Source organism: Salvelinus alpinus, chromosome 36 (assembly GCF_045679555.1).
Source record: "Salvelinus alpinus chromosome 36, SLU_Salpinus.1, whole genome shotgun sequence".
Classification (NCBI taxonomy): Eukaryota; Metazoa; Chordata; class Actinopteri; order Salmoniformes; family Salmonidae; genus Salvelinus; species Salvelinus alpinus.
The window spans coordinates 12,211,269-12,224,696 of record NC_092121.1 but is presented as its reverse complement, the minus strand read 5'-3'; the positions used below and the strand labels follow the sequence as shown (position 1 = coordinate 12,224,696).

Below are 13,428 nucleotides of genomic sequence, written 5' to 3'. Positions count from 1 at the left end.
AATTTGGCCTGTACCGAAGGGCCCTCCACAGTGTGCATCATCGAGAGCATACTGTCGGGCTGCATCACTTACGGCAACTCCACCGCCACGGACCGTAAGGCGCTTCAGAGGGTGATATGTGCAGTCAAATTCACCATTGGGTGCACACTGCCTGCCCTACAGGACAACACCAGGTGTCGCAGGAAGGCCAAGATGATCATCAGGGACCCCAGCCATGCCCTGTTCTCCCTGCTTCAATCACTCAGATGCAAACAGTTGTAAGGGATTTCTGCCCTTTGTTCGTACAAGAGACCACAGGAAACTTATTTGATCAGAGGTTAGTTTTTTTAATAAGGATTGCAACCTGGAGTATACACTTACAGTAATTTGCAAGTAACACACTCAGTTCTCAAGATGGTGTTTGCCCTTTTTCTCCCTACTATGGTTCACACAGCACAGGGTGATGTCCCTTAACTTTAATACCATATCAGTTGCTAATACAAAATTGTCTCTGCTAGCCATGTTTTGAGGGTATACATTGTTCGTTTACATTTAATCTAGGCCTACATTGTTTACAAACATTGGTGTAAAACAAGCTTATATTTTGGGTTCTGATGGGGTAGGTCTACGACAGTTGAACTAGCTCATGAGGCATTTATAACTTAGCGTATTCTTCAAGAATCAATGGGTATAGGCTATATCATTCATGTATAGCCTATATCCAAAAATGGATGTAGCAACTAAGAGTTATAGCTGTGTTGGTTAGAATATGAGAACTCCTTTTACGGCTTGCCTCAGAAAGAAAAAGTGAGGAGCGCTATACACTATAAACCTACTTCAAACTGAGGACTTTCGGAAGGCTGCCAAGACTTGTGGCTTTCCACTTACATCAAATGTTGGGAAGAGAATGTTGGCTGCGTTCCGAAACGGAAAACTATTCCCACCAGGGTTCAGGAAACACTGCGGGCGGCAACAGACAAATCAAGACGGCGTTTTTTCACTTCGACAGTGCAGTGAGACCCAGGTTAGTGAAAAACAACAAAAGCAACACCATCAGTTGTTTTGTCTGCGCGTGATGCCTGGTTTATAGAGGCTTCCCAACTAAAATAACCATTATAGTGTATTTCAACTTCAAGAAGACGATGCTCTTGCAAACCACATTTTGTGTAAAAATAGTTACACATTTAATTTAATCTAGGCCTACATGTACAAATAAAAATATATTTAAAAAAATATATCAACATAACGAAGTCCCTTGAACAAGTATTTATTTGACAGGAACGCACAACCCTTTCCACAGTATGTGCGTAAAATACACTTTACGCAGGAGGAATGTTGGCCTTTATCCAAAAACTATTGGATTAAATCCCGGCAATTGCATAACTTTATTCAACGTATGGGAGAACTTTGGATTTCTGGAGGGTGCTGCATGGGGGTGGGACGAGGGACGGACGGGTGTAGCTCATCCGAAATTCATTTGCGCGCCTAATCTTATTTCATGCTCGCAATCGCCTCCTCTATCCAGAACACCCCATGGTGTTTAGATGGTGGTTTTGAGAATGACTTCGTTAGTTAAATGGATATTGATACTCCTTGGCCTGATCTCAGTAATAGCGAATATTGTCATTGTATGTCTTTACTCAGGTAGGCTGCCCAAATGCTCCTCGAAGCCGCATCATGTTTTCAAGGGCAAACACAATGAACGCAGCGCGGTGTTTGCTGACCTGTCCGCCGAGGAATATCTCCAAGTCCGCGACTATATGAGTAATCAGAAAGACTTGGATATTTCTGTCAATGCGCTTACAAAGCCTTCAGGGAATTTTCTCTTCTTAATTGATGTTTTGTTGCCAAGGAAAGCAGATGCGCTTGGCTACCTAGATAACAATAAGCCCAAGCCGGTGAGAGAGGCGACTGCGGTGGTTTTCTATGGCACCCTTGGGCACATTAAAGAATATGTGGTGGGACCTCTCCCCAACCCGACTTATCACCGCGATGTCACCGTTGAGAGGTATAAAGAAGAGTTGCCCATCAATGCGCGTACGGTCACCATTGGTGAATATGCACTTATTTTCAAGTTTATTAATGAAGAGGTATTTACAAAACTTGGTAAAATTGTGAAAGAAAGTTTTGATGTCAGTAAAGAGAAAACCCTGAATTGTTTCGAAGGCATGCCTCGGGGTGTCAAATCAGGAGAGAGACAGACATGGATATCTTTCTTTCGTGATTTGAGTGGGATGTACATCCACCCTGTAGGTTTGGAAGTTTTAATCAACCACGAAAGCACCAACGCGTCTCTTTGGAGTGTGAAGAGATTACTTTATAACGGACAGTACTTTGACAGTGTGGAGGATCTTATAAAACAATATGATGATGGAAAAGTGACTAAAATTGTGTATAAACCTGTCCAGAACTATGCATCACTCAAACCTAAAATTAAACCCACCGGTTTAAGCCCTCAGCAGTTTTACGCGCAAGGTAAACGCTTCAGTGTCAAGAATAATCATGTTATGTATCTCGAATGGAGTTTTGCGTTTGGTCTGAGTTCCCTCACCGGTATGAGAGTTTTTGACGTTCGTTTCAAGGGGGAAAGGATAGCTTATGAGGTTAGTGTTCAAGAGGCAATGTCAGTGTATGGTTCCATCACACCCGGCATGATTCTGACTAAGTTTTTGGACTCTAGTATCGGAATAGGGCGCTTTGCGCACGAGCTCGTTCGAGGCGTGGATTGTCCGTACGCTGCAACCTACATCGACACTTTCCGATACATTGACGTCAGTGCACCTCATAGATTCAGGAATTCAATTTGCCTTTTTGAGCACAATACAGGCCGTCCTCTCAGAAGACACTTCTCGGACTTTTTCAGCAATAGTTATGGAGGCATGGTTAACAGTGCCTTAGTTTTTAGGACCATTACGGCCATAGGTAACTATGACTACTTGTGGGACTTCATTTTTTACCAGAGCGGCTCTGTTGAGACCAAAGTGCATGCCACTGGATACATATCGTCATCTTTCAACGTTGATGGCAATCTCAAATACGGACACCAGGTGGCAGAAAATACTATTGGGAACATCCACACTCATTTCATCAACTTCAAAGTTGACCTGGACGTGTTGGGTAAGTGTGAACAATGCATTTGGCCTAGTATGAACCGATGAAAGGTCAAGCACAGTTGTAAATGTTTTAAATGTCTTGTGGCCACTGAAGACCTGGTTTTAACCCCAGTTGGTTACATTGGTGCTGGACATGTCTCTGCAAGTTATCTTTCATTTCAATGATAGGATTATAACATGATCCAATAATTAGAATTTTGAATTGGGTTTCTGTACCACAGGGGTTGAGAATGTATTCCAGACCAAGGACATGAAGTTTATGAATGTGTCTTTACCCTGGATGCCGGAGCGCTATGCCATGGTTCCTCAGCTGGTGGAGGCCCAGCTAAAGACTGAGAAGGAGGCTGCTCTCCGCTACGACACCAAGACGCCACGCTACCTTCACATCGCAAGCAACCGCACCAACCGCTGGGGCCACCAACGCTCCTACCGCCTCCAGGTGGTCAGCTTCACCGGTGACAGCCTTCCAGAGACGGAGCCAGAGGAGAAGTCCATGTCTTGGGCTAGGTGAGGCTCCCTCCTCTCTCCTCCTAAGGTCCTAATTCCCAAAACATAGGTTACAGGTAGACCAAAGGCAAAGCAGTTTGACCAACTTTTGCTATTTTATTTGACAGGTATAAAGTGGCCATCACTAAGCACAAAGACTCAGAACAGACCAGCAGTAGCCTGTACAGTCAGAACAACATGTGGACACCAGCAGTGGACTTCAGCAAGTACATTGAGGATGATGAGAGCATTGAGAACCAGGTATGTTTTTGATCTTATGGCCATTGTCCTTACATATATTTTACCCCTCTCTCGAGATTTGCACATTTTCAGGTCATTGATAAATGAAGGTTTGGTAGTCACCGAATTAGTGCTTTTTCGTCTAGGACCTGGTTGCCTGGGTAACCACCGGCTTCCTCCACATTCCTCACGCTGAGGACATCCCCAACACAGTTACCGTTGGAAATGGAGGCGGAGTGATCCTGAGACCACATAACTACTTTGACGAGGACCCGTCTATTCACTCTCCAGACGGGGTGTACATCAGTCCAGGGTCAGAGGGAAACTGTGAAAATAACAAGATGGCCTGCTTGGCTGAAGACGCATGCAGCCCAGTCATTGAACCCTTCACCTACAGTGGGTTTGAAGGGACCATAAAGTTTGAAGAGTGAAAAAAAAAGTCCCCAGTCCCAATCCTGAGTGTGCTCTGCGCTAAACACTTAAACACCTGTGAAAATGTGAATCTTGCCCAAGACAACATTTGAAATAACTAAGAAACAACATTGGATTTCTAACTTAGCATGGACTCTACAAGTTGTCAAAAGTGTTCCACAGGGATGCTGGCCCAAATTGACTCCAATGCTTCCCACAGTTGTTTCAAGTTGGCTGGATGTCTTTGGGTGGTGGACCATTCTTGATACACACGGGAAACTGTTGAGAGTGGAAGACTCCAGCGGTGTTGCCGTTCTTGACACACTCAGGCCAGTGTGCCTGGCACCTGCTATCATACCCTGTTCAACAGCACTTAAATCTTTTGTCTTGCCCATTAACCCTCTAAATGGTACACTCACTGTATATATTCAACTCAATACAGTATAGGTTTATATCTGCTGATTTGAATACTTTATCACTGCACTGAGGCTTTTCAATTCACTTTCGTCTGACCACTCTCTGTATGAGGAGGAAGCCGAAACTCTCCGTTGATTGTTTTGTTTATGTTTTTACCTTACACATAAGAAATAATCTGTCTAGTTGTCTCTCCCAATAAAAATAAAAATATTTGTTTAAAATGGGCTGGACCTCAGCTGTTTCCTGTTTTTTCAGTCTTTCTACTCCCCATGGTGTCTGCAGAGACCAGATCAAAGTGGGTGAATGAACTCCCCACCCCTCCTCACTTCATGGGAACGGAAGTTCTTGTTGTAATGCATTTTAATACATTGATAACTTTTTTTTAACCTTTATTTAACTAGGCAAGTCAGTTAAGAACAAATTCTTATTTACAATGATGGCCTACACCGGCCAAACCCAGACGACGCTGGGCCAACTGTGCACCACCCTATGGGACAATCACGGTCGGTTGTGATACAGCCTGGATAAGAATTAACTTAGATTTTTTTTCACAGTACAATAGGGTAACAAATTTAAACAGCACTGCAATTTATTTCCTGTAAACATGCATTTCTGGGGGGTTTGTTGCACAAGATTTTGCCATTTTTTAAGGCCATTGCGAGTCTGTAATTTCCCCCGTTGGATAACCCACAGATTTTGTAACATATCTCGGCACAGCCTCCAATCCTTACAAAAGGTGACCTGAAAATGACCTCCTCTCCCTGGCCATCGTAAATATTTGAAAGAATGTCCATGCAGCGAAGAGGCCTCTTACGCTGAACTTTGTCCACATTCTGGAGTGATGGATTTCTGCTCCGGTGCTAAGTGCCTCTTAGACCTGTGTAGGCTGCTCAACACACACACACACACACACACACACACACACACACACACACACACACACACACACACACACACACACACACACACACACACACACACACACACACACACACACACACACACACACACACACACACACACACACACACACACACACACACATCTACTCCCACTTGTGTTGCAAAACATCTGTTTGAATTTGACCTTCCACTTTCAATAAATTCCACTCAGACTGTGTAGACATTCAGTTACAGACCAGATGTTAAAGTGTTAGAACTGTGAGGGGAATGGATACATTGAATCAACACTGGAGTTAGTGGTGTCAGAGAAAACGTTCCTATGGAGATTACCACATCTGGGTTCGCATAATTTCAGTCAGACACTAAGGAAACTTTGGTTTGTCCTCCATTCTAATTAATGCCTGCAGGCTAGCTTGGTTAAAACAAGACAGATGAGTAAAAACCAAACACTCAGTAGAAAGCGAAGGAACTTCATTTGTCAAATTCCTAACTTGACTCCTGACACAGCAACCCCCCCCCCTAAATAAAGAGGAGATAACTGCATCTGTGTCACTGGATTCAAACTCTCAGCTGCCTAGTGCTGGTCACCCCAACGTCCTCGCCCTGTGACCTTCCTGCTCCACTAACCATATAACGGTCATGAGTCATGACCAGTAGACTGCTCCAGTTACTGGTAAGAACCCCCACACACTGATCTCAGTGGTAGACCAAAGACTGGTTGTCAGTCTCTCCAGAGGCACCTTCATTCTGGGAGTCACTCCCTTGGAGTTGAAAAGTCTGCACCAAGATTACTAGACTTAGACTACGCAGTAAGAAGACTTGAATAGAGGAATATACACAGGATAGCCTATAGCCCACATAGAAAGATAACATACAACATTAGATCAAATGCTGGCCAGATAAAACCACACATCTTTAGCTATTTACCTGAGTACACTTGAGTTTGATTTTCATTTCATAATGAAAGACCCATGCACAACTATTAGGTATCTTCAACCATGGGAAATGTTTTTCTTTATGGCAACAAGAAAATCTAGCAAAAACTACTCAATGTCAGGGTCTCTTGGTTCAGGGCATCCTGTGAGGAGTCTGAACAGACTTGGGAAAGTATGTTGGATGTTTCTATAAAGAACCTTACTGTCATAACAAGACTGTTTATCATTTGGATTCTCTTGGCAGACTGCCTGGCGAGACATCGAGACCAACATGGGTGTCACACGCTATGGCTTCATCTGTCTATTCTCAAGGGCAATAGATGGAAAGTTGCCTATAAGTTGAGGTTCCTGATAGTATAGTACAACACTTCTTTTGATCCTGTAGTCCTTAATTAGTCTAGTTTCTCTTTCAACAACAACTTCTATAACAGATGTATAAATGTTGAACAGACCAGATGACTTTATAAACAAAACCTCAACTTTATGGCTAAATTGTATTGTGTAAACACAGTGATGCTATTTTAATACGCTAATCTATCTGACGCAGCACATCAGATGATTGTTTATTCAGTATTTCAATGTGCTTGTACCCGTCCCTATTAAAATAAACCATAAATGAAATTAAATATAGGCCTATGCATGGTGTGAGTGTAATGGGTACGTGTTGGTGGCAGGGAAGTCAGGCGCAGGAGAACGAACTTGGTATAAATGGAGTTGTTAAATAAGTGCTCACAAAAAACTCCAAAACCAAAATATACAAAAATAATAAAAATGGGTACAAAACCCGTTGCGCACCAACACATAACTAGCACAAACAGACAATCAAACAATCTCCGACAAGGACATGAGGGGAAACAGAGTGTTAAATACACAACATGTAATTAATGGGATAGGAACCAGGTGTGAAGGAAGACAAGACAAAACCAATGGAAAATGAAAAGAGGATCAGTGATGGCTAGAAGGTCGGTGACGTCGACCGCCAAACACCGCCCGAACAAGGAGAGGGACCGACTTCGGCGGAAGTCGTGACAGTGAGACCCCCAGTATTTGACTACCCTTTGGAACTTCCTCAAAGGTAAGCCTCTCCAACTGATGAAAGAGGATGCTGACAGAGTCCAGAAACTCAGGGAGGAATCCAAAAATCTCCCATTGACATCAATGCATTATTTCCGCAAAAGTCTGAGCCTTGTGATTCCCTGGTGCTAAAAGTCTCCAGTAGACCATTATCCTCCTTTTATAACGTGGTGAACAACAGCAACACCACACAATGTAATGAACGCATGGTGACCTGCACAGGTTTCCTCTCTAATGCATCATGCATCCTCACATTTGTGATGAATGTGTTGGGGATGTCTGTAATCATTAACTAATAGACCTGGTTTGGTCATAACTCACAGTCCCAAACAGCCACAGCTCAGAGGCCTGATCTCCATACAAAGCAGACAACCATTGGCTGAACATTCAATATTTGGACAACTGTGTGTTTTTCTCTAGTTTATCAGCACTGTCCACTGGGACAGATGGTACATTGGTGTGCAGGGCAGTGATGTTGGTGATGTGGTCTATGGCAAGGGTATTATTGGTGATGGAGTGCCCGGTTTAACCTCTGTTTTAACTCTGTTTATTAAGCCTGGTTAAAGCACTCTGGTAATCAACATGGCACAATTAAGACAATTGCCTTGTTAATCACAGACGTATTTGTGTAGACATAAACAAGAGGCTCTTGACTGAGTTAACATCTTCACAGTTATATGTTGCATAGCAGAGATCAGCCACAGTTAATGGCCTCCTTGAGTTGCAATCTCACACCAGTAGCAGTCCCTTAGCTGGCTAGAAAATATTAATAGGTTTGTAATGGATTTACAAATGTTACATGAATAAATATCGCAAAAATATGTCCTATTATAACGTCAGGGAAGAGTTCAACAAAACACACTTAGATCATGCATCTCTCACCTGGTTTCCCCCCTCCCCACCCCACACACATGTTCACTTGTCTCCCCCCTCCCTGAACGTGTTTCTCAAGGGAAAGCCATCCGCTCCATTAGTGCAGTTGGAGGGGTGGGGGACGGACATGAAATGGGAATTGTAGGATGTGTGTGTACGTGTGGTGGGCTGCACAGTGGGACCATGCTAGTGTTATTTTTAGCTCCCTGGGGAAGATTATGGTTTGTGGAGCAAACAACTGCAGCAGCAGGCAAGGAACAGGCCTAATGTCTGTCAGCCGGCCACGGCCAGATAACATATCACCTTGGAAACGTGTGCTGGTTGGAGGGTGGTGGCTGGGGACACTCAGCCTGAAGTAAACACAGACCCTCTCCTCCTCCCCTCCTTCACTCCCCTCCATGCCTACCCTCACTAAACGAGGCTACACTCTTTTCCATCAATAGCTCTGCGTGCCTGTCCAGTGTGGGTTTTTCCATATTGTCCTCTTTTTCCCCCTCCTCCTTTGGCCTTCAGCAACACATGCAAAGTAGTATGTCCTGGAAAAGTCCTCTTTCTTAACATGGTTAACCATACACTCTTAGAAAAAAAGGAGCTATCTAGAACCTAAAAGGGTTCTTCGGCTGTCCCCATAGGAGAACCTTTTTTGGTTCCAGGTAGAACCGTTTTGGTTCCAGGGAGAACCCTTTTGGGTTCCAAGTAGGACCCTTTCTACAAAGGGTTCTACATGGAACCCAAAAGTGTTCTACGTGGAACCAAAAAGGGTTCTCCTATGGGGACAGCCAAAGAACCCGTTTGGAACCCTTAGAGAGTACATGTAGTTTAAAGCAGTCATTGAATGAAATAAGAATGATGGATCAATGAGACATTGAGGGATAATGAACTCTTGAAAGGAGAAATCCGTCAGCGATTCATTGGCGCTTATATTTAACCCATACTCTTGTTATTGTTCAACTCCACTAGCCCCATAAGAGGGCAATCAGCCGACGGGGGAAAAAGAACACTTCACATTTACTTCATCTGGTATCTACTCACTCTGAGCTCTCAACAGGGCAGGGAGCGATAACTGGAGGAGCAGCCCCTGCACATGTGACAGTGGTGATGAGTATGTGTGCATGCATATGTCTTTCAGTGGAGGCTGGTGGGAGGAGCAATAGCAGGACGGGCTCATTGTAATGGCTGGAATGGAATTAATGGAATGGAGTCAAGCATGTGGTTTCCATATGTTTGATACCGTTCCATTGATTCCGTTCCAGCCATTACAATGAACCCGTCCTCCTATAGCTCCTCCCACCACCCGCAACTGGTGTGTGTGTGTACGTGCGTGCATGTGGGGGGGGGGGGGGGGGGTTTCCAGCAATACCACACCACAGGTAGTCCCCATGGTGATGCACTGACCAGCTGCCTGCAGTGCAGTCAGTCATGATGTAATGTTTGTCCAGTTCTTTTCCCTCCTCACTCTCTCCAGTTCAAAGATCAGGCGTGGTGGAGTGACCAGGTGTTCACACAGGGTATAAAAGGGATGGCAGCGGTGACAGGCGGGCACTGGACAGACAAGCAGCACACACTACAAGGGCTGCACAGAGACCTCACACCTCTTGACTTTATCGGACAATACACACAGAACTATGGTACTGCCAGCGGGCATCTCAGCAGACACCTCTGCTCTTCTGACATAGGGTATCAGACACAGCAGCAGCTATAGACTAGTTGTCGTAACGTTAGTGTGACTGTCAGATACAGTGAACTAGAGAGCAGCCATGGACACCGTCCACGCCTATGGGGTTGGCACCACACGATACCTCCAGACTCACTACAGGGACACGCAGAGCTGGTTTCTGTTTGTTTCCATGGCAGCTGACCTGCGGAACACCTTCTTTGTCTTCTTTCCTGTGTGTTTCCACCTGCGGGAATCAGTGGGGGTCAAGCTGGTCTGGGTGGCTGTGGTGGGAGACTGGCTCAACCTTATCTTCAAATGGTAGGTGACTGCTAATACTAATACTAATCACAGTGCTCAGATGCTAAGATAAAGAATAACAATATAATACGTATATTTCCAGGATGAAAATACTGCAGGTTCCGAATGTTTTAACTATGCTATGAGAACGATCCAACAGATGATCCCTCCAGTGCGTATGTTGCCAGAAAGAGGAGGATTCAATATGTGATACATGATGTATTACTCTCTCATGTCTACACAGGATCCTGTTTGGCGAGCGTCCCTATTGGTGGGTTCAAGAGACTCCTTACTATGGCAACTCATCAGCGCCACAAATTGAGCAGTTCCCTATGACCTGTGAGACTAGTCCAGGTGAGTTCCTGTTTGTCTGCTGCTGGTGGCAAAACCACTTTCCCTTCTGGAGAATCCATGCAGTATATTCAACTCAAATGAATTAAACTCAATTATTTTCTTTTCTTTTTTCTTTTTTAAATCTTTATTTAACTAGGCAAGTCAGTTAAGAACAAATTCTTGTTTACAATGATGGCCTACCAAAAGGCAAAAGGCCTCCTGCGGGGACGGGGGCTGGGATTACAAATAAATTAAATAAAAATATAGGACAAAACACACATCACGGCAAGAGAGACAACACAACAACATAGCATGGAAGCAACACATGACAACACAGAATTGTAGCAACACAACATGGCAGCAGCACAACATGGTAGCAGCACAAAACAGGGTACAAACATTGGGCACAGACAACAGCACAAAGGGCAAGAAGCTAGAGACAACAATACATCACGCAAAGCAGCCACAACTGTCAGTAAGAGTGTCCACGATTGAGTCTTTGAATGAAGAGATTGAGATAAAACTGTCCAGTTTGAGTGTTTGTTGCAGCTCGTTCCAGTCGCTAGCTGCAGCGAACTGAAAAGACGAGTGACCCAAGGACGTGTGTGCTTTGGGGACCTTTAACAGAATGTGACTGGCAGAACGGGTGTTGTATGTGGAGGATGAGGGCTGCAGTAGATATCTCAGATAGGGGGGAGTGAGGCCTAAGAGGGTTTTATAAATAAGCATCAACCAGTGGGTCTTGCGACAGGTATACAGAGATGACCAGTTTACAGAGAAGTATAGAGTGCAGTTCGATTCAGTTGGATTCCATTCATTTCACAATTTTTTTTTCAAGCAAAACTGTACTTGACAGCAGTTCTCCTCTCACAGGAAGTCCGTCGGGTCATGCCATGAGTGCTGCAGGGGTTTACTACGCTATGATCTCATCACTCCTCGCCATCCTCCTCAAGGGACATGGGTGTCACATCAAGAACTGGTAAGAGGACAAATTCTGTTGTTTATGTTGTTTCTCAGAGTTTATCCTCTAGACACAATTATCTAGATTGAATGATCCAACTCTGCTAAGTAGGTGACTGTGTGTCTTTCCTCGTGTGTGTGTGTGTCAGGTGTGTCCGCGGGACCCTGTGGGCTGTCTTCTGGTATGTGCAGGTGTGTGTTTGCCTCTCCAGGGTTTTCATCGCTGCCCACTTCCCTCACCAGGTTGTCGCTGGGGTCGTCACAGGTCAGTGGAGAGCCCCAACTCTTATACCAAATTCTAAATCAAACCCTACACCCTACCCTGTTCAGAGGGTGAATGGGCAAGACAAAAGATTTAGGTGTCTTTGAACGAGGTATGGTAGTAGGTCCCTGGCGCCTTTGTTAGGTGTTTTCCCAATTGAGAACATGCAAGTGAAAGCTGGGAAAGAACTTCTATTTGACAAGCCTGTCCGTTTTCCTAGGCATCCTGGTGGCGGAGACCTTTGACCGGGTCCAATGGATCTACAGGGCTAGCCTGAGGCGCTACATCTACACCACCCTCTCCCTGCTCTCCTTCGCTGTGGGCCTTTACCTGGGCCTCAGGGGCCTGGGGGTGGACCTGCTCTGGACCCTGGACAAGGCCCAGCGCTGGTGCCAGCGGCCCCAATGGGTCCACATAGACACTACACCCTTCGCCAGTCTCCTGCGCAACACCGGCACTCTGTTAGGCCTGGGCTTGGGCTTGCACTCGCCCCTCTACGCCGAGGCCCGGAGAGTAGGCGGTGGCGCCACCTACAGGCTGGCATGCGTGGGCGTCACACTGCTGCTGCTCCACCTACTGGACTCATTCAGGCCACCAGCCCACACCAGGGCTCTGTTCTACCTGCTGTCCTTCTGTAAGAGTGCCACTGTGCCCCTGGCCACTGTGGGCATAGTGCCCTACTGCGTGGCCGGGGCAGCGGGACGGAACGGAAAGAAACACCAGTTTTGAACTAATTCAAACTTATTGTAATTCTGTGAGAAATGCCCTTAAGGGACAGACAGAGGCGGACTGTCATAGGAGAAGCAGGAATGTTCACCCCAGTTGAAAGAGCTTGAAGGTCGGTCAGTAGACACTTGTTGCTGCATGAGGTGGATGTTTTTGTAGATGTAGTTGCAGTGTACAGTGAAATTCTTAAGCTCCGAGCTCCAGCAGTGCAGGTGTGAACGAAACAATAAAAAAATACAATAATTATTATTATTATTATTATGTATACATGTTTACAACGTGACAATGATAAATATAAATGTTCATTGGGTGTGGGCAGGGTAATTGTCCGTTGGGGGGGATAAAATGTCCATAGAGGGATCAGCTGTCGTTTTTCAATGGAAAGTTCTGGTAACCTCACACAGTGCAGTGGTCATGGACAGGGCCTGCCCTGAGAAATTAGACAGCAATATAAAGCCGTTATTAGCTCACTACTTGGTTTTCTTTTTATATGACATGAGAGACAATTATTTTAAAATTAAATATATATATTTTTTTATTGTGTACAATCCAGATTATTCATGTTCTATGAAACAGCCCTTTTTCCTGTAAATGCCCTGTGATTTGTAATACCCAATGGCACATTTTATTTGACTATCAAATAGCATAATTAATAATTACTTACTGTAGATAGAACACAGTTCATTTATTTGTTATCGCTCTCAGCCAGAAAAACCTGTGGAGGATTCAGTCTTTAGATTGTAAAATCAAGAAGCACCCCAAT

At 44.7% G+C, this 13,428-nt stretch overlaps 2 protein-coding genes across 4 annotated transcripts; both read left to right on the top strand.

The window, feature by feature from the left end:
* The first annotated feature begins 856 nt into the window (after positions 1-856).
* On the top strand, positions 857-4,870 carry LOC139565153 (amine oxidase [copper-containing] 3-like). Of its 3 annotated transcripts, XM_071385272.1 has the most exons (5): positions 857-1,003; positions 2,940-3,096; positions 3,314-3,599; positions 3,707-3,839; positions 3,965-4,870. In XM_071385272.1, the coding sequence occupies exons 1-5, from the start codon at positions 887-889 to the stop codon at positions 4,247-4,249; spliced, it is 978 nt and encodes a 325-aa protein (XP_071241373.1). In that variant the 5' UTR covers positions 857-886; the 3' UTR covers positions 4,250-4,870. The 3 variants fall into 3 exon arrangements, with proteins under 3 accessions (XP_071241373.1, XP_071241371.1, XP_071241370.1); XM_071385270.1 differs by lacking the exon at positions 2,940-3,096 and having other exon boundaries at positions 925-1,003; XM_071385269.1 differs by lacking the exon at positions 857-1,003 and having other exon boundaries at positions 1,442-3,096.
* A 4,990-nt stretch (positions 4,871-9,860) lies between these two features.
* Positions 9,861-12,911, top strand: LOC139565157 (glucose-6-phosphatase catalytic subunit 1-like). Its single transcript, XM_071385292.1, has 5 exons — positions 9,861-10,405; positions 10,629-10,738; positions 11,591-11,696; positions 11,827-11,942; positions 12,160-12,911. The coding sequence occupies exons 1-5, from the start codon at positions 10,188-10,190 to the stop codon at positions 12,666-12,668; spliced, it is 1,059 nt and encodes a 352-aa protein (XP_071241393.1). The 5' UTR covers positions 9,861-10,187; the 3' UTR covers positions 12,669-12,911.
* The last annotated feature ends 517 nt before the right edge of the window (positions 12,912-13,428 follow it).

Bases quoted from the DNA above. Each gene is read 5' to 3' on its own strand.
- LOC139565153 (XM_071385269.1), top strand. From the start codon at position 1,524: ATGGTGGTTTTGAGAATGACTTCGTTAGTTAAATGGATATTGATACTC. The intron at 3,097-3,313 runs GTAAGTGTGAAC...TCTGTACCACAG, and splicing joins AGTTGACCTGGACGTGTTGG to GGGTTGAGAATGTATTCCAG. The intron at 3,600-3,706 runs GTGAGGCTCCCT...TTTATTTGACAG, and splicing joins AAGTCCATGTCTTGGGCTAG to GTATAAAGTGGCCATCACTA.
- LOC139565157 (XM_071385292.1), top strand. From the start codon at position 10,188: ATGGACACCGTCCACGCCTATGGGGTTGGCACCACACGATACCTCCAG. The intron at 11,697-11,826 runs GTAAGAGGACAA...TGTGTGTGTCAG, and splicing joins GGGTGTCACATCAAGAACTG to GTGTGTCCGCGGGACCCTGT. The intron at 11,943-12,159 runs GTCAGTGGAGAG...CCGTTTTCCTAG, and splicing joins TGTCGCTGGGGTCGTCACAG to GCATCCTGGTGGCGGAGACC.